This window comes from Barbus barbus, assembly GCF_936440315.1.
Source record: "Barbus barbus genome assembly, chromosome: 43".
Taxonomy (NCBI): domain Eukaryota; kingdom Metazoa; phylum Chordata; class Actinopteri; order Cypriniformes; family Cyprinidae; genus Barbus; species Barbus barbus.
In genome coordinates, this window is record NC_136721.1 from 10,568,837 (window position 1) to 10,589,484 (window position 20,648).

The 20,648-nt window shown below is 35.3% G+C and overlaps 4 protein-coding genes across 4 annotated transcripts; 1 reads left to right on the forward strand and 3 right to left on the reverse strand.

Moving 5' to 3' along the window:
• The first annotated feature begins 3,559 nt into the window (after positions 1–3,559).
• On the forward strand, positions 3,560–6,789 carry epdl2 (ependymin-like 2). Its single transcript, XM_079404562.1, has 6 exons — positions 3,560–3,799; positions 3,942–3,976; positions 4,195–4,329; positions 4,447–4,633; positions 5,582–5,672; positions 6,542–6,789. Exons 1-6 carry the CDS (start codon positions 3,724–3,726, stop codon positions 6,666–6,668), a joined length of 651 nt encoding a protein of 216 aa, XP_079260688.1. The 5' UTR covers positions 3,560–3,723; the 3' UTR covers positions 6,669–6,789.
• Positions 6,782–10,583, reverse strand: LOC306861995 (ubiquitin thioesterase OTUB1-like). Its single transcript, XM_079404561.1, has 7 exons — positions 10,493–10,583; positions 9,989–10,050; positions 9,324–9,422; positions 8,995–9,113; positions 8,614–8,698; positions 7,521–7,715; positions 6,782–7,375 (listed from the first exon to the last, which is right to left on the reverse strand). Exons 1-7 carry the CDS (start codon positions 10,536–10,538, stop codon positions 7,178–7,180), a joined length of 804 nt encoding a protein of 267 aa, XP_079260687.1. The 5' UTR covers positions 10,539–10,583; the 3' UTR covers positions 6,782–7,177.
• A 1,015-nt stretch (positions 10,584–11,598) lies between these two features.
• Positions 11,599–12,747, reverse strand: cox8a (cytochrome c oxidase subunit 8A). Its single transcript, XM_079406049.1, has 2 exons — positions 12,575–12,747; positions 11,599–11,844 (listed from the first exon to the last, which is right to left on the reverse strand). Exons 1-2 carry the CDS (start codon positions 12,692–12,694, stop codon positions 11,734–11,736), a joined length of 231 nt encoding a protein of 76 aa, XP_079262175.1. The 5' UTR covers positions 12,695–12,747; the 3' UTR covers positions 11,599–11,733.
• A 2,291-nt stretch (positions 12,748–15,038) lies between these two features.
• slc22a6l (solute carrier family 22 member 6, like) lies at positions 15,039–20,078 on the reverse strand (the record flags this gene model as incomplete). The annotated part of the gene is made up of 10 exons (XM_079404523.1): positions 15,039–15,132; positions 15,316–15,519; positions 16,052–16,160; positions 16,386–16,600; positions 16,680–16,795; positions 16,882–17,005; positions 18,250–18,418; positions 18,542–18,696; positions 18,814–18,917; positions 19,686–20,078. 10 exons carry the CDS (start codon positions 20,076–20,078, stop codon positions 15,039–15,041), a joined length of 1,683 nt encoding a protein of 560 aa, XP_079260649.1.
• Between the last annotated feature and the right edge of the window lie 570 nt (positions 20,079–20,648).

The following is a 20,648-nucleotide window of genomic DNA, read 5'->3' on the forward strand; positions in this document are numbered from 1 at the left end:
GATTTCTCAAGCATCGCGGAGTTAATGACGTTATTATCACCGTTAAGGGGGTCGCACACCGAACGAGAAGCGCAGCGCCGCGTCGCGTCGCGCCATGTCTTTAAAATTCGAACACATTGTTTTCTATGTGTGTACGCACACCGGCGGCGTCATTCGGCGTCTGTCCGCGGCGCCCAGCAACGACTCAGGACACTGTTCAAATTCCTGCCGCGCCACAGCGCGCCATCTGCATTGTTTTATATTAAATAACATCATATTTGTCTCAAATCGTTGTTAATACATTAGCCTATACCAAGATACCACTGCTGCTAAATACTGTACAGCTTATATTAGTTTTACAGCTTGAATAAAATGAAAACATTAATTAACTGTATAATAAACGTAATCCTTTTAATCTTTTATATTTCTCTTGAGACATTTTTATATACGCAAAATATTACATTCACTGTCGTCGGCTGCCACCTACTGGATTTATCAGGACACAGCCGTTACAACACACTTCAGGTCATTTAAATAGCGGAGTAGCGGACCGCAATGGACGACGAAAAACTAATCAACGAAGTAGGGAAATACCCAGAATTATATGCCACAAACCACAGAATCTTCAAAGACAACATAAGGAAGTCATCAGCGTGGAGGAAGATTGCCGATGTCATCGGGTTTTCAGGTAAGAATGTTTAATTTACGATCTGAGGTAAAATGTTCAGTGACAGTCTAGCAACAACTGCATGTAATTGTACAGTACAATCATAAAATAACGTACAGTACAGACATTGTCTTAACTTCATAATGTCCTTAAAAATAACAATAATGTTGACCACAAACTGACAATTGTTATTTTAAGTAAACAATCGTGTTGAATTATGACAACCTAACGTTACCTCAACAGGAATATGATTATAATTGAAGTTAACAAAGAAATAAGCATACCTTACACACAAAAATGTATCATCTTTGTTTTTATTGAGAAAAAAAATCATATTAGTAGCTACAGCATAAGAAATGTTGAAATTGCCTAGTCAACAGATACAACAAAAAAATAACAGATTTTCATAACACAGATACTTTTCATTGATTAACGTTGAAAACTCAGCTATTATCAATTAAAATAATATGTTTAAAATAATAATAATAATAATAATAATAATAACAAATGACGTTAAAACTCACCCATCTTGCAGCTCAGAACATGTTTCGAATTATAGAATGTACGCGTCTGGTGTGCGATACCTCGAGTTGTCCTAGACGCGGCGCTGCGCGGCGCTGCGCTTCTCGTTCGGTGTGTGACCCCCTTTAGGTCCAACGATCTCGCGCTTATTATAATGTACAGCGCTTACACCCTTTTTCTAAACTGCGCCAGCAGCCGGGTCTCTAACGCGGTCTGGGTCCTAACTATAGGTCATTAACTAACTGCCAGACTAATAATCACACAAGAAGTAAAACTATTACACAAATGACTGCATGAACAGACAAAACTGGTCCTCATTTTAGTACAATCATACAAACCTGTATGATTTTTTGTCTTCTCTGAAACACAAAATAATATATTTTGAAGAATGTTGATAACCAAACAGTTTTGAGCATTGACCATATGACCATTGACATATAAAAAGGGCATTTCTCAGTCATATCATCATTATGTTCCACAAAATAAAGAAAGTCATGCTGGAATTTTCATTTTGGATGAACTAACCCTTTAATAATAGGCGTTAAAGGGATAATTAGTTGATTCACTGATAAGTCAAGGTGGAGTTTTAATAAAAATTGGCTATCCATACAGTAGAAACACATTTGATTTCTTTTGAAATTGGTGCTACAACACTAGAGAAAACAGAAAAAGGGCAGTGACAAAAAAAATGTCGGAACACTTCACCACCCATAATGCACTGGACTCAATTACACTATCCATGTGCAGGGATACAAAAATGCAGAAATACGATCTGTAGTTTTCACAAAAGTTCAGAGCTGTCATAAGTCTGCCAGATGACTTGTTTTATGTCATAAGGCAGACTTTTTCTGGCAAAAAAAACATAGTCTTGGTTCAGGTAACAAAGAACAAAAATAATACACATTGTTCATTTATTTATATACAGACATTGAAACAGTACAAAGGTTGAAAATTGGTGAACGTTCCCTTTAACAAAAAACAACAACCTTGAAAACCTTTTTAATCAAAAACTTTTATCTAACTATTGACTCTTTAGTGGACACTCTGCCGTTGATCTCACTCACTAGTGAGTGCACTATTGTGCACTGAGAGGTCAACAGCGTTTATTGCAACTTCAAAGGTCCACAATAATAAAACGGTATGTGAAATAAAATGTGTGGGATTCATCTTACCTAAATCACCAGTTTGGTGACTCCAGTCTCAAAACACTGAATATAATGCTTTGATCCTGCCAAGAATTCAGATAAACTGTAATTACAGTTCATTTAATGCAAAAGACTGAATGAAAGAAAATCTCACAATTAAAATGAGTTCAACTTACTATGTGTTTATTCTTGAACCCAACAATAAGTAACCATCTACAGCTTCTGTGATCAAAGAAGCCACATCGAATGTCATATAAGTTTGATGGATCTCCTGACGGATGATCTGTTTGTCGTACTTTGACTGCAGTAAAGAAGTAATCAAAACAGTAATCCAGACTGTTTAAATCTGTATGTCAAAGGGAAAGGTGTGTGCATGAGAACACGAGAACTCTATAAATGAAGCACTTAACCCTTAAGTGTTTTCTTTGATGTGGCCTTGTGCAGTCGCTAAAATGTGTTCAACATGCTGAGGCTTTATTCACCCTTACTTAAACTTCAGATGGACAGAATGTTATTTACATTGGCAGTGGAATGACACAGGTGTTTAAGTTGCATTAAGATGTAATAAGTGTTGCTTTTTGTTTTCTTTGCTACTTTAATTTTCTTGGTACAGCAGTGAATTTTAAAAAACATCAAATGGCTGGTTTCTGTGATTGACCAATCAGAATCAAGTCTTTCAGAAAGCCATATAATAAGAGCTGTTAACACAGGTTTCCTGCTTGAAGAAAAAAAAAGGATTAAAAAAAAATATAAGATGATTTGCTGATCTTAGCTGGGTTTGGGTTTAGCCCAAAACCAGCAAACCAGCAGCCTGCAACAAGACCAGCAAATCTTCTTAGGATAATATAGGATGTCTTTTTAGCAGGTATATCCTTTTTGGAAAGTTATAATCATCAGATTGTGTCAGTTTTTGCTGAGTGCAACAACAATTTATTTTAGTGTTTACTATCATATGATCTTGTTTTTCTCAGTAAATTATTATATGACTAGCACATACACTTGAACATTGACCTGTGGCATGCAAATCTGAGATCATAATATACTGAGTGTTCATCATGTGACTAATTTGAGTTATACTACAGTCCAGGTTTTACCTGTCACCCATCATCTCCAGAGACACCTGACACCACAAGTATTTCCTATAATTGGAACTTCAAACATATTTAATTTTCATTCTATTTTGCACTCACATTAGGATTGATATTCCAAGTATTGCATACAGTTAAATTGTTTTATCACCTTAAAGACTCCTATTGAACTGAAGCACTGGCCAGATACCCAGAAGGCCCAGTGTGGGTGAAACTGAAAACATGGAGAGATGATCCGGAACTGACGATATAAGAAGGGCCAGACTTGGAAACACTGCTGCTAGTTGCTTTGGCTCCTGTTTGCCAGTACTCTACAATAACAATGAAGATCCTGTTTCTGATTGCAGTTTGCCTGAGCTTGATTCTCAGCAGCTGTGCACAGAAGCCTGAACCCTGCAGTAAGACCTGTTGTCTTTTGCCTGCACATTATAGTAAACTTTATAGAGCTTTAGCAGTTGAAAGAATGAAAAATGAATTTATGCTTGTTTTCGGTTCTTTGAGTAGTCTAAATAAACCTTTTCACTCTCTCTTGACTTCCAGAGTCTCCACCTTTGCTTGAAGGGGCACTGACTGCGGTAAGTGGGGCGTCTTGACGAGAATATTAAACTATTTTGTCCGAAAAAAAGAGAAGGTTCATCAGAGAAACTTGTCAATTTTGGCTTGAATGTACAGTACCTATATAAAGTTTTCTGTCTAACTTCCTTTAGTTGGCTTATCTCTACAGAAAACTACTTCATGAAATTGCTAACTATGAGTTATGTGAAAGTGTTCTCTCACTTTCTCTCCAACACAGTTTATCCCTGGGCAGCACTTGCGTGTTTTTGAGAAATTCTCCTATGATGCCTTCGGACAGAATGTCCGAGTTGTAGCTGCTGGAAAGGAAGGCAACCAGACCTTCTTTGTTGACAGGCTTCTGCTCTTTAGAGAGGTAAAGTACCACAGTTTAGGGATAAATAGCAAAACATAAATTCTGTAAAGTTCATCAATGGGTATTGTGTTGCTGACTCTTGCTAATGTGACTCAGAGTTTGCTCTCCTCTCAACAGGGAGTCAACTATGAGATCCACTACCATAACCACACTTGCATTAAGACAGCATTAAAGGAACCATTCAGACATATCGGGGTTCCCCATGATGCCCATTTCCTGCATCAAATGGTCTTGGGTAGTAGCTCTTTACCTGGACAAGGACTGCTGGTCAATAACTGGAATGGAACAGTGGAGGAAACACAAGGTAATGTGCGTCGTTATGCTGCATGATGATTCTCAGTCAGGTTTTTAACACCCAGCACTGGCTATAACGCAAATGAATAAAAATTAGGGCTGCAAAATGATTATTCGATTATTCAAAATAAAAGTTTGTTTACATACTGTATTTGTGTGTACTGTGTATATTTATTATCTGTATATAAATACACACACATACATGTATATATTAAGGGAAAATATTATTTATATATATATATATATAATATAAATGATACAAGTAAATATTATATATTATTAATACATATGTGTGTGTGTATATATACATAATAAATATACACAGTACACACACATATAGATGTAAACAAACTATTATTTTGAATGCGATTAATCATAATTAATCATAAAAAATATTTTAACTTTCTAATTGTTTTTAACTTTAAAGACTACTATTTCCACACTATAATCATTCATATAATACACAATTAAATATAAAAAATTATTTAAATAATTAAAGACTGACAGGAAGATTTTAACCGAGTTCATTCAGCTTTATTTTAATTTATGAAAAATTGCAGGAAAATAAATACTTTTGTAATAGTCTGATGTAATATTGTCTTCTGTTTTTGGGCTATACTTCTACATTTATATATTCCATTCCTACTATTAACTACATAATAACTGCCTTAATAAACTCTTAATTAGTGCTTATTAGTTAAATTTAGGTATGAGGTAGAATTAATATGTGCTTTGTAAATCCATATGTTGGTAATATGCATAATGCCAATAAGCAACTAGTTAATAGTGAGAACTGGTCCCTAAAGTAAAGTGTTAATACACATAATATAATATATACACATACACACACATACACATATATATGTGTGTGTATGGATAAATTGATTAACATTTTAAGTTGAGTAAACCAAAATAAAATTCCCTAGTTGGCTTATGTTCTTCGTATTTTTCTCTGCAGAACACTACCTGCTGACCTTCACTGCACTTGGCTGTGTGCCTCTCTACTCCCTTGATTTCACACAGAAAGGGGAATTAACCGTCATGACAAGGTTAGTCAAGTAGGCTGGACAAAGTAAGTCTCTATACAGAGACTGTAACCATGTTTAACTCTGCTTTTCATTAAAACCCATGGATAATACTTCTGTAATCAAGTCTGCAATCTTGTACTTAACCTAACCACATTTGTAGTATACTGATGAAGAATAACAGGAGATTATGCAACAGTGATTCTCTTAACCAATTACATGTGTTTACATTGCCTTTCCTCTTCCTCTGATCAAGGCCGTCTTCATGCAAGAATAACATGCACATAAATAAAACAAAATGTGTTTCATGAATGCTGTACAAGATTTCCTCAAGTATGAGAAAAAAAAAACATTTTTAATGACAATAACAAATATAGGATGATGAATGGCTCTCGGATTCAGACATAACCTTAAACCGTAAAGTAAATATTCTTAATGTTTTTAAAGAGGTTTCTCTATATATATATATATATATATATATATATATATATATATGAAAAATTCAGCATTGCATCACAGGAATAAGTTGTTATAACCATTATTTTAAATTGCAATAATATTTAATAATATTAAAAAAAAAAATCTGTATTTTTGATCAAATAAAAGCAACTTTGAGGAGCGTAAGAGACTTCTTAAATTAAACAATCTTTATGTTCCCAAACTTTTAGTATGGCCATATATAAACCCCACTGGAACGCTCTTTCTTGTTTATCTCACCATTTTGGGTTGTGTTTTTTTTTGTGTCTTATTACCAATTATTTCATACTACCACCCATTTGTTTTTGTCCATGCACCTTGATCACCCCCATAGATAAGTAAAGTCACCAAGCTCAAATGCATCTAAAGACCAACATGTAAGACAAGATTTGTTAACCCATTTCTTCTTTCCGTAGCTTCTTTGACCTAGTGGAGGGAGTCGAGGACCCGAACGTCTTCATCCCTCCTTCGTTCTGTGATTCTGTGGAAGTGCTGCCGGCCAAAAATGGTGTCAGGGCAAGATCTTTCATCAGTCTTCTGTGAGAGGAACCACGTGGGTTTTTGTCAGTGCATGTCCAGCTTAAATTGCAGTATGGACACACCATTTTTGATTTAAATAAAGACCATTTTTAAATACACACATTAAACAATAATGTGGCTATCCAAACTATGACTACTGCAAGTTGTTTTTATTCTCATGAAAGTCAAATACAGTGAAACATGGTAAAGCAATTCCTTTCCTATCACAAATGACAGGCAGTTTTCAACTACAAAAAACAAACCCAAACCAAAAATAAACTAAATCAAATAACCATATACTGTATATACAACTGAAAAACAAAGATGCAGGTTATTCAAAGAAAACTGTACAATGTCCAGTGCCTGTTATAACAGATTCTCCAAAATTCTCCAAGAGTCTTTAGGGGGTTTTGACAGGAAATTGCAAAGTTGAGTGCTCGGCTCTCGTGTTCACATTTCACAGGTTTAGAGTTTAAAGTCAAACCCACAGCACAGAAACAGACGAGGCCTTAGCAGCAATAGGTGCAGATCTGTTATTTGTACAGGACATCATAGTGACCCGGTCGGTAGAGGAGGAAAATCTTGGGCTCTCCATCTTCAGGGAAGATGTGGTGATTGACTGTTCCCCCCTCTCCTCGATCCATGTACTCCACCTGGATGCACACGTTTAAAGCCTGAGCCAGAGCTATAATGTGAATGTGGTCACTCTCTTTGGACATGGGCTCCACCTCCTGGCCAAAACAGAACGACATGTTGGTTTAAAATGTTGCAAAGTCATTGAAGAACAGGTTACTCTACAAGAACTGGCTGAAAATGAATCACATCTTCAAAATTACAACACGAGTCAGTCAGAAATGACGCGTTGTTCAGTGTCACCTGTTGGCAAAACTCTCGAACGGTGCGGCCGCCCTCTACGAAGTGCTGGAAGAAGTCTTCCTCTCTCTGCAGGTAGCCAGAGGTCACCAGCCGCAGATAGACCACAAGATAATCTGAAACGCTCTGCTCATTAAAGGAGCTGAGCAGCTCACCTACAGATGGTTGCTTATCACAAGCCTCAATCAGGTCCATGAACTGCAGTGAACAAGAGGAAATTCATTATATATCAAACAGGGCTGATTTGACATTTCCAGTGTTGTTATTTTAAGTAAAACCATTAAAAATTGTTTTAGTTAATGCTGAAATGAAATAAAAATGATATGAAAAAGTTAAACAAAAATTAAGCCATGGCCACACTAGAAGCACACTACAACAATTATGATATGATGTCACATTCAGTGGCATGTTTTAAAAAACAAATTCACCATTATATATAATATATATATAAAAATATATTAATTTATTCAAAAATATATAATCTAATATATAGAGATATCTTATATAATTTATTTATTAAAATAAATTATATAAGATATATATATATATATATATATATATATATATATATATATATATAATATATTATTATATAATAATATAATATACATATTATACTATAATTTATATAGAGATATCCTAGATATCTAATGGTCACACGTCTTCAAGTAATACTAAATCTGAAATTTGTAAAGCAGCAAATTGCAAAAAAATTTAAAAATAAATAATAATAATAATAATTTGCACAAGCTTTCCAGTATTCAAATACAAATAAATGAAAATCAATGGAATGAAAAGTTTAGCGCGACCACCCCTTTAAAAATGTTGACTTAGCAACTAAATGCAAGTACAAAACTTAATAAAACTGAAACTGAATTAAAGCTAAATATTTAAACAAGCAAATAAATACATAAAACAAATACTAAGAATGACAAAAGCACATGAACAAACTAAAATTTTAAATATTCAAATAAAAGCTAATTGGAAATATTAATAAATACTATTATAGTACATAAATAATAAAATAAATAACACTGGACAAAAATGTTAAAAAAATAAATAAAAGGTTTTAGTTCATATTCATCCAAAGACTTACTGTGTTGTGAAAATCTTCAATGGTGAATTCTGTGAAACCTTGGCTCACCAGATCCTGTTTACTCTTGGCAGCAATAGCCTTGAACCTGCCAAGTGAACACAACCACACAGAGTCTTAGAGGAATGCCCTCAAGGTTATAGAAGCTACTTAAGACCATTATCTTCTCCCCATACTTTCATGTAAATGATCTTAACAGGCTTGACACAACAAGTAGTTTGTCTGTCCACACTGAATGTGAAAACAGTGCATGATGTGAAACAATCAGTGTTGTTAAGAACATATTTAATGTTTAATATCCAGTTTTGTAGAATGGGAATCATTTATTCAACCAAATGGATAAACAATGTTCATTCAGCTGAATGTAGGTTGGCAGATGGTTACCCATGTAATTCTTTGCTGTCTTCAAGTAATGACTCCAGATGTGAGAAACCAAAGGCTCTGTAGAAACAGTTCCCATCTGGCCGTGTTTTGCGTATAGATGAGTACTTCTTCTGCAAGTCCTGTTGACAAAACAGTTTGATTTGTTAAAAAAAATAATAATAATAAAACAGAGAGATCAGGGTTTCTCTGCTTGAATATATTTGTGCATAAATAAACATCAAATGCTCTCTTAGCTCTAGGGTATGTGACTTGATAATTGAGATAAAAGATAAGTGCATAATTCATAAACTTCCATAAACATTCATTCACTACTGAAATGGTTCACTTACTCTTATCTTCTGCTGGTAAATGGTGTCATCGTCAGCGTACTCTCGCTTAAGTACAGACAGCTCCCGTCTTTCTGACACCAGAGGAATACTGGTAGCAATCTACAATGACATTCAGGATGGGTTAAAGAGTGACACTTAATGAGCACCATGTGCATATATAAATGCATATATAAATGTGACTTAAATGCCAGAAATAACAACGGTTCCCACACCATTTGAAAAATGAATTCCAGTAACTCATTACATTTTAGTATCATAAAACTATTGCAGTTTTATTAATATTTTGAGTTGTTTTTTATTTCAATTTTATTTAAAGCTTTAGTTTTATTTATTTTTTATAAATATGTCTATATAGTTTTTATTCATTTTATTTCAGTTTTAGTTAATACATCTAATTTTTACAAAATAAACAAGAAATATTTCCTTGGTAACTAACGGAGAAAAATAAAATGAAATACTTAAAATATAAAAATATGTTTTATGGTTTTAGTTAATTATAACAACCCTGGTTTTAATACATTTCTTTTCAATTGTATCAAAGTAAAATCTTCACCCGTTGAGTGCATTGTTTAAATACTTTTTACTAGAGAACCAACTTGTGTATAAAGCATCACAGAACACTAGAAAAATACAAATTATTATTAAAATGATAACTCAACAGTTACCTCTTGTTGAATCTTATCTTGCTGTGCAATAATGGCTTCATCATATGCAAGACAATTCAGCCCTGTCAAAGAACAAACACAATTAAGTGTAAAATATCGTCAGTTTTGCCTATTACTTGACAACGGGCAAAAATCATAATTGTACATGGTCAGTCGTAAACATTATTATTGGTGTTACTACGAGTGTAATGGTATTTTTGCATTTGTTTCACAGTCCAGTGTTTTCTAAAACGCTTGCGTGTCACACTTCGGAGCAATTTCTTTTTATATAACGCTAATGGTCGTAACGTTATATAGCATATTACAAGTATCAGGACACTGAAACTTAAGTGCTTTAAAACATAAACAATGAACTCTCAGCTATTGTTGTTAGCAAGTTAGCAAAGCGCTAGCTGCTCATCCCAGCAGCTCGTGCGCTTCACTCATCTTAAAACAACATCCGCATGAGCAAATCGATACAAACACAAGTTGGTTCTGGACAAATTGCGGTAAAGTCATTCTCACCGTCAGCCTCTTTTTGAGAGATCTCCAGCTGTTGCTCCTCCGCCATGTTCCTGCTCAACAGTCATTTCCGGTCACCTGATTGATTGGAACCGCTGGAGATGAATCCACTTCCGGTTTAGATACATTACCTCAATACCGCTGATGATCAGTACGTTTGTTTTACATGTGTTAAAAATGGTTGCCTATGTGAATGTGCTTTGAATTGAGTTTTCTCCTATAAAAGCTGGTGGTAACTGGTATGTTTTCACAATTATTAATATTTTTTTTCACGAACCAGGCAACTCTTAAAACAAATATATCGAACTAAAATAAATATATAATACCATTAAGTAATTTTAAGGATTTCTGAAATAACGCTAGTTGTATTTGTATGTATAATAATATTCAAAATGTTATAGATTTTAATAAAATGCTAATTATATAATGATGCCATGTGACACTGTTCAGTTAATGGGATTCTTTCCAAATGAGTTGATGATCTGGATCAGGTGTATTAAAAGGAGACAATTAAACAATGGCCAGGATTGCAAATCATTTGAGATTATATGAAATCTTTATGACTCAAAACTCAATTGACATGCATGTTTGTCACCGTATTTTGGAGAACTATCCATATGCAACATTTTTTTCAGACCAAATAAATGATTTATTAAGTGCAAGATTCTATCAATAATCTTATTTGATGTTCAAGCCTTTCTGGGTTACTGTGTAATGCTAATTTCATTGAATTGCTAGTATACAAGATTTAAACTGCTAAACATATTTCACACTCGCGTATAACTATTTAGCCTTTATTTTAAAAATAATGGTATGATGCATTTATTTTTACTTTGTTTTAAGATGACACTTAAGTTGGTCACTGGTGCCTTGCCTCATAGAAGAAGCTACTGAAAAGCATTTTATCTTTTTCCAGTATTGTCAAAAAAAGTCATGGAAAACAGAGACAACGAATTTAAGATTTAAATAATGGTTTATTTAAACTGTAACAGCTTCAGATAAGGATAATTGAATCACCCATGATTATGTTATCACACAGTTGGTAAGAGGGAGCAAACAGCTCAGTGTAACAAACACCGGAGTGTCTGGAGGAAAGTAAACGGTCGCATGGAGAGGTAGCAGGGTGGCTCAAAGGAGACAAATTGTTCCACTGATCAGGTAAGCTGGAGGTCTGTGAGATGGTGGTCCCAACATGTTAAAAGCAATAAAACCAGACAAACTGCATTCAGTCCATGACAGGTGGATCACTCAGACTCGGCAGTGCCCTTCTTTTTGTAGTTTTCCAGGTTGGACAGAATCCACCCAGATGGTCCCAGGATGGTAAAAGAAAATATGGTCAGACCAATCACTGTCTCCTGTGAAAACAGACACAAGAACCAAAGAGCTGTTAGAGCTATAGATGCTAAAACCCGGTTTATTTAACCGTTCATGGCAACATACACGTGCTAATATTTCTGCTTTCACTCCACAATCTATTTTGATATAAATACAAGCTAATCAGTACCACATCTACAACTCAAAACGGCTACTGTGACTACAAACCATAATGAAATACTTTATTGGCTGGCAGGTGAGCATAAACCGAAACATTGAGTATATATATACTGCTAACTGCTGTTGCAGTATTGTGATATTACTGACTGGACTATTTTTTTTTAGCGGAAGCTTATCCGTGATGCCCGGTTTCCTAAATTGCTCAAAACAGAAACAAAATGGCCTTTAAAACGAGTACTAAATTAATTTTTACTTTTTATAGTAAAATTGAAAATAACTTCAAAATGGAGATTCGGTTCGCCATCTATCGCCTGTCAACACCACGACCATCTATATAAAACCGCAATCGACAGAGAAGGTTTTTGCTAACTTTCAGTCTATAAATCCAAAACGAATTCGAAAGTACAAAAATTATCTATTCGTAATCAACACCTGGATTAGGGCTACACTCAAACTAAAAGGACTTGTATGGCTATATATAACGTTTTCGATCATTACAGTGAGTCTAAAGGTGAATGCCAAGGAGATCACGGCCTGCCCTTCACGAGCTGCAGAGGAAACGAGCAGCGCTCTACAGATAACGTTACTCACAACGGGCCCAATCTTATCCTTGGCAGGGCGCGTGGTGATGTTGGCTCGCTGGGTGATGGTTGATCCCCGCAGAACCGGGGCGGCTCGGACACGAGCGATTCCCCGCAGAAATCCAGACATCTTGATCCACTAAAATCGAGTGTGTGTAATGAACAGGAAGAGGTGGACACCGGGATGTGCGGCAGCCGCAAGACTGCAGCAAGGGCTCATGGGTAACATCCGCATGCTTGTGGGAGTTGTAGTTTTTTGCGCGTAAGCCATTTTTCGTAAATTAGTCTGTTAAAAATGAACAATCTTGCACCGACACCAGTTATAAATTATTGAGATTATACAATCAATTCCTGTAGTTATTATGTAACAGTGACACTGTTTTTTCGTCATGATGTAGTTAAATGGTCACTGAACAATATTCTTTTACCTCTTTCATAACTGTCTGGCTTCATAAAATCTGATGGGCCTAGCTAGTAGAACATGCACCAGCTGACGCAAAAAAGCACGTAATTCATTCAGATCATTGTCTGGATACTATTAAACTATAAAGGAGTAAGGGTAAAAACATCACCCAAAATTTTTAGGGTTGAACCATGGCAATTGTTTTCTTAATTCTTTCAGTTGCTTCATGCATACCTGTGCCAAAAGACAAATCAACGCCTTTTAATGTTAGAATTGTTCTAGTTTTCTTTAAAGTACTTTGAAAGTATTTTAGTTGTGAAGTATTTTAGTTATGAATTTTATTTTCATAAATAAAATTATTTTAGTTGTGAAGCACAAAACAATGAAACAGTGGAAAAAAAGTAAAATATATCAAACTACTGTTTTTGCCAAAAGATTGTATTTTATGCTTGGGTTAGATATGACAGTGCAGATTTGACAGAAAAGTGAAGGTAGATTTATGATATTTTTATTCATGAAAAAAGTTTTTCCTGAGGACTTAGTTCAGTTGATCAAATCCACTTTCATTATTGTTGCCACTTGTATCCCAGTATTATTTTGTCCCCTTCTTTACTCAAGAGAAAAGCTTTTAAATAAGTGACAGTGGGCCCTTTTTTCACATTTCTGGAGTTCTCAGAAGCCGTAGCCATCACAGATGGGTGGATTTAATAGTAGTGAATGGGAGACTACAGAAAATAGGATTTTTGCATTCCCATTTGCAAAAAAATCACAGTAGCGTTTCAACAAGGAGAAACTTGCCACTCTCCATTAGACAAGCTTCTTCTGTTAATATCTTCAAGTCCAGGCTAAAGACATTTTTATTTTCTAAAGCGTATGGCTGATGGCATAGTTAAATGATGTCATAATTTTACTGTTTGTTCATTGTGTGTGTTTTTCTGTTTTTAAAGTCTTTCTGGAAAGCACATTGGTCGACAGAAGTTGAAATTAATTGTGCTATGCTATATAAATAAATTGTCATTGTCATTGTCATTGTCAACAACTTTTTAAAAGGAAAAAAATATATATTTTAATTAAGAGTCAAATTTATTATCTCTTCCTCAGCCGTTGTATTAGAAATACTCTCTTGCAGCATTGTTTACTAATTTAATGCCATGGTAATTAACACAAAGTATACCGTTATAAATGTTTATTTATTATTTTTTTTAATGAAAACGTTGGGAGATTTATGATGGTAATTACCATGGAAATGTCATCACAGTCTGTGACAAGGTTCTATATTGGAATATTTGTTGAAGGATAGAATTTATGGAAAAAAAAAATCTAAAGAAATCTAATGAAAATTTAATGAAATTTAAATGTTTAATCTACTGAAACCAGAATGCAACCACTGCTAGGGAGAAGGAAAAAAACAACCTTTTTGTATTACTGAGATATAGCCCTTTGGTTTCACTCATTTCACTCAAACCTACAAACTTTGGTTTCACTCATTTATTTACTGACTTTCTTAATACTTAAATACAAAATAACAATTTAATCTGCCTATGAGTTTATGTAATCAACCACTGTACCACGTGTCAACAAGCTAAATGACAGTGACGTGTACTGTAAATGTTTTACAAAATAATATATATTTGTTCATACTTTGGATGTGTTTATCAGACTACAAATGAAAGAGCTTATAGGCATTAAAATAACAAACACAATCTTTTACAATTTGTGTTCTCTGTTGCTTTATTTCTTTACATCATTCATGTAATACACAGAACAAAAAATCCACAAACATACATACATATATATATATATATATATATAAAACAGTAAAAGATTTCTATAGAGCTCCATTCAAGGCACTGTTTCTCTCACTCTGTACAAGTAAGTAATATTTTTAACATAATAATTACAGTCAGAAAAACAAGATGCTCCACACCATTTATCATTCAAATTCAAGGAAACTCCTTCATAACCTTTGGCTGTTTTCATCATATTAACTCTAAAGTTCTCTTCTGTATGGCAATAATCATCTCTATTTGTGTGTTCCAATACTGTGTTCAGATGCTGTAAAGTGACCATCTCAGACAGACTCTTTCAGGAGGACACAGCTGGGATCCTTCTTGGCCAAATCCTCTTTTTCAGGTAATCTTTTGGCTTTTTTCCATGCAAAACCTCTGTAATAAGTGAAAGAGTCGAAAAACATGTTATGGTTACCCATTTACAAGACACTTTGCTCATATCACTTACACTTTAACATCTGATGCAACATTTTCTTGCGACATAAATTGCATCATGTCTTGTGGATTAGATCCAGCTAGCACAAAAATTTAATGTGAATCAGGCCACCAGCGGCTTACCTGTCATCCACATCCTGGATAGTATCAGGCAAAGGCTGTGCAAGGGTTTCTGGGAGAAAGAAGGCGAAGATCCCACTGAGAATCGGAGCTCCTCCGTATATAAAACCAGGCAGCCATGGGAAATCCTCCCCAAGAAGAAGCACCATGGGGGCCACCATCGCTCCGAACCGAGCCATCATGGACACCCATCCCATTCCGTTTTGACTGAGAGGACACAGAAGAAAATTACATAAGTTGACATCATTATTCTGAAAAATAGTATTTGATTATGTGGATCTTGTCAAAAAGAAACAAAGTGATGGACAATGCAGGGCCGTTACCATAGATATTGAAGGGGATAAGTCACTCCCACTAATTATAAATGGACAAATTATCTCTCCCAATATTTGCTATTCTTGATAATGCTTTGTTTGCTGTTAGGATGACAAAAGGTTTAAAAAGTTATATTATTAGGCTGATCTGCCTCAGCGGTCTAAAAGTGCTTGTCAATGTCAAAATGGCTCAGACTGATATCCTCTGTATCCTCTTAAATCCATTGAAATTCTTTAATTATTTAATTCTCTTAAATAAACGAATATAACTAATAATAATTCATATAATAGAAGATTATAAGACTATTATAAGACTATTACTACCCCCACCCCCAATGTCCAAGACCTGGTTTCGACCTTGTGGACAAGTGCAATTAAACTGAATTTGTTGTTGTTTTATGATGATACTGACACTAGTTAATTACCGGATGACTGTGGGATACAGCTCTCCAGAGTACAGGTAACAGCAGTTGAAGGATGCAGCAAGGCAGCCCTTCCCTATCACTGCCAGACTGGTGCGTAACACTTGCAGGTCTGCACATGCACAAAAATAAGTGTCACGTATACATAGGTACATGATCAGCCATGTGAATGTCAAACTTGAAATGCCAGGGTCTCGATTTCTGAGATATTGAAGGACAGACAAACCTCCAGATCTCACTGGAATAACAGCTATTGAAAACTAATGACCCCACGTGACAATGAGAGTGCAGTTTTATTATTACTGTGCCCTACTGCCAACCAGGCTCAAATTCTCACCATAAGGCACCAGAAGATTAATGAGTATCATTACGCCAGACAGTACAAGAGCTCCGCACTGAGATGGTCTTCGTCCTAACATGCTCATGGATATTGTAACCAAGATTTTGGCTGGTATATCCACCGCTCCAAAGATGATCTGGATAAGGTAAATGCTGACCCCAAATTTCTGCAGATCCATGGAGAGGCCGTAGTAGGCGAAGCTGGTTGAGAACCTGAGATGTTACAGTTCAAAGGTCAAAAGTGTAGTCGTTTTCAAATGCTGGTTTCAAATGCTAGGATTGAGTGACTGACCAGACTGCGCTGAGGCACACGGTGATGGTTCTCATTGAGGATGTGCGCAGGAGGTCTAGAGCGCTGTAAGAGCCCTTTGAACAGGCCATCTCCTTCTTCATGGACTCTTGCAACATCTGCATGCACATCCATAACAGAATAAGCATTCGGAATGATTAGACAATGCTGAAAATGATATGTCATACTGTACGTAATGTCATACCTCTAGGTTGATTTTGTCAGCTTCTGCATGCCGTCCATTTATGCGAGCCACCGTTTTGAGGTTTTTTACTGCCTGCTCTGATCTCTTGGTCAGGACCAGCCACCGAGCAGACTCTAAGAACCACCTGCAGAAGATAATAATATGACTAGAATCCACTACATCAGATCCCATACTGATTCATACATAAGGGTAATTTTTTTTAAATTGAGATTTATACATCATCTGAAAGCTGAGTAAATAGAACAATTTTTAGCTGAGATACAACTATTTCAAAATCTGGAACCTGAGGGTGCAAAACAATCTAAATATTGAGAAAATCGCATTTGAAGTTGTCCAAATGAAGTCCTTAGCAATGCATACTGCAAATCAAAATTTAAGTTTTGATATATTTACGGTAGGAAATTTACGAAATATCTTCATGGAACATAAATACTTGATATCCTAATGATTTTTTGCATAAAAGAAAAATCGATCATTTTGACCCATACAATGTATTTTTGGATATTGCTACAAATATACCCATGTGACTTATGACTGGTTTTGCGGTCCAGGGTCACAAATATGCCAAATACTGTATACATAGACTTTCAAGTGGATGACTTCTTACAAGGAATTTTTAATAGCCATTTTTTATATAGGCATAATGTGTTGAGGATTGCTTTGTGCAAATTGTCATTTGGTTTACAATAATTATTTAAATAATGAATAAACATTGTTAATAGTATAATTAGCATTATATAATAGCATATGAATGTATTTTTATTGCTAAAGTAACAATAAATAATTATTTAATTATTTACTACTTAATATTATTAATTTTATTTAAAAGATGAAACACTAATATACATTACTGTTCAAATGTTTGGGGTTAATACGAATTGTTTTTTAAATTAATTATTATTTTATTCAGAAACTGATCAAAAGTCTTTCACATTGTTACAAATTATTTCTATAAAAAAAAAATCTGAAAAAACTATCAGTTTCCACAAACATATTAAGCAACACGATTTTTAAAAAATGTTTCTTGAGCACAAAATATGCATATTCAAATGATTTCTGAAGCGTCTTGTGACGACTGAAATAGTGGCTGCTAAAAATTCTGCTTTACCATTACAGGAAATTTTTTATAAAATATTATATTTAATTAAAATTGAAAATATATTTTTTCAAATCTGTTGTTATAGCCTAATACTACACAACATTAGGCCTACTGTTTTTACTGTATCTTAGATAAGAGAGGTAAATTATTCAATCTTACCGACCAAGAGTTTTTAATTTCAGTGTATTTGTTATGTAACCCAAAAAGAAGTGGCAAATACTAACAACACTTGTAATGTACTTGACACATTTTGTGAGCAGGAAACGCACCATGAGTAGAGGAAGGACACATAGAAAGGCAGAGAGACGGCCAGAGTGAGCCAGCGCCAGTCTCTGATGCAGTAAGCGACGGCTGCCAGGATCAGCTGGCCTGTGGTGTAGCAGTAACCCGTTCCTGTGCCCACCACCGTCCGCACACGCGTGGGGATCCATTCCACAACTGAGGAGAAGCAACAATGACAATGTCAATGCCAAATACAATGTCAGTCAAATGCAATGTTTTGTCTCAACACATTGAATAGGTGCCAACCTCTAATTTACAGCTGTTATTTACTGTACTCACTTAAAGAGAAGGAATTAAGCACCAAACCAGACAGGGCCATGCCGCAGCAAACACGGAAAATGCAAAACATGGTGAAGGAGGTGGAGAAGGCAGCACATGTTCCTCCAACCGCCATCATCAGGTTAGAGATCAACAATAAAACACGCCGGCCAAACCTGCATCAGAAGACGGAAATTTTTACTGCATTTCTGGGTCAGAAGGTGTAATATAATAGACTTTATGATGATAATATTGATGTTGCTGTTGTATTACATAGTAAAACCTGTCACAACCTGTCAGAAAGTCCCCCAAAAATGACTGCTCCTACAAGGACGCCTCCCATATAGGTAGTTTGACTCATTTGCTTTAGGGCACGCTGGTCACAAACTAAATCCCACTAAAAGAGAGAAAAAAAACCCCCACACATGCTAAACATTATGACTGTATTTTGTTTGCATATAGCATTGTGGACAGGCAGAGGTCATAGACACTCTTAAAAATGAAGGTTGGCATCATTGGCATTGATGATTTCATGAAGAACATCCATAGAACCTTTCCATTGGACAAAAAGTTCTTTATAGTGGAAAAACATTCCTTTAGATTATTAAAATGCTCCTCACACTAAGAAATGTTAATTGAAAGGTCCTTTGAGGGACCAAAAATTGTCGCATCACTGTAAATCCCTTTTGGAACCTTTATTTTTAAAAGGTTCTTTAGATTGTTTCTTGCTGAAAAAACAAAGCTAAAACCAGTCTATGTTTTTAGTGGGTTTAAGTTGGTCAAGCTGGTCTCCCTGCATGACTAAGCTGGTTGGTCTTCCAGCCTGACAAGATCAACATGTCTAGCTAAAGAAGTTGTTAAAAACACTCTAAAAGCAGCCTGATAAACCATCTGTGACCAGACTGGAAGACCAGCTAAAAACAGCCGACCACCTTAGGCTGGTTTCTTCAGCATAGGCACAACGAAAAAACGATTGTTTGAAGAATTTATCAGTGAAAGGTTCTTTTGGGAACCCTACATGGTACTTCAATGCCACTGTTGCAAAACCCCTTTGGGAACCTTTATTTTAAAGAGTGCTGCAACCCCAAGTATTTGCACTCAGAAGTTGCAGCTAAAAAAAAACATTAAATTATTCCATTAATGATGCTAGACCTTTACCATTTACCTCAGTAATGATAGTTGAACTCATTTCTGTCCTGTTGTAGTACCATCCATTCTCACAACTCTGCATCTCTATGTCTTCCACACCCTCTTCCCATAGGCTCTCTGAACTGTTGCCGCTCAGAAGCTGCCATTGAGGATGTGCATAGCGTCTGCAGCGTTCCGGTTTGCCGTTTGTGCCTAAGGGCACAGTGGCCCGCAGCATGTCCCCAGCACTCATGGAGGACATTGAAATGTTGGCGTGTGGGGCGCAGTGGTGTGGAGGCACAGCGGCCACAAAATTCTGCATCAGGTTATGGCTGGCCATCATCAGTATGGGCATACTCAAAAGGGTGACATGCAGGACCTGGAAGCGTCCTGTGCTGCCAACCTGCTCCAGTAGGTCAGAAAAAGCCATGGCTCAGAAGTCAACAACAACAGGAAAAACCACAGGTATCACAATTCACGTGATGAATAAAGTTTATAACCCAATGTTCTGCCTTGAGGGGCAAGTAGGTTGTAAAATTTATCTGTGGAAACATAAAGATAAGGTATTTTAGTCAAAAACCCTGATAAAAAAATGCAATTATAGACTCAGGAATAGGCCATTAATCAAAATAGAATTACATTGCAATCACAAAACAATTATATTCCAACATAACATATTTAAATCTAATAATTTAAGAGATGTGCTTATCCAAATTATTAAAAGCACTAGTGTATCAGATATTATACAGATGCAAATATATTTTGCTTTGAAAAAAAAATCTGTAGGTTGTAAATAGATTATTGTTGTAATAGATTAAGATTATTGTTTTAAAACAAAGTACTATTTCAGTCTTTCTACTTTAAAATTTCTTAATGCAATGCATTACTGTCTGTTTATGCAGCAAATATTTAGTGTGTCTATGCATACGCATATATTACCTTAAATGCAATTAAAATAAAAGTAAAAAAAGAAACTAAAAAGAAACTATTCAAATATGAG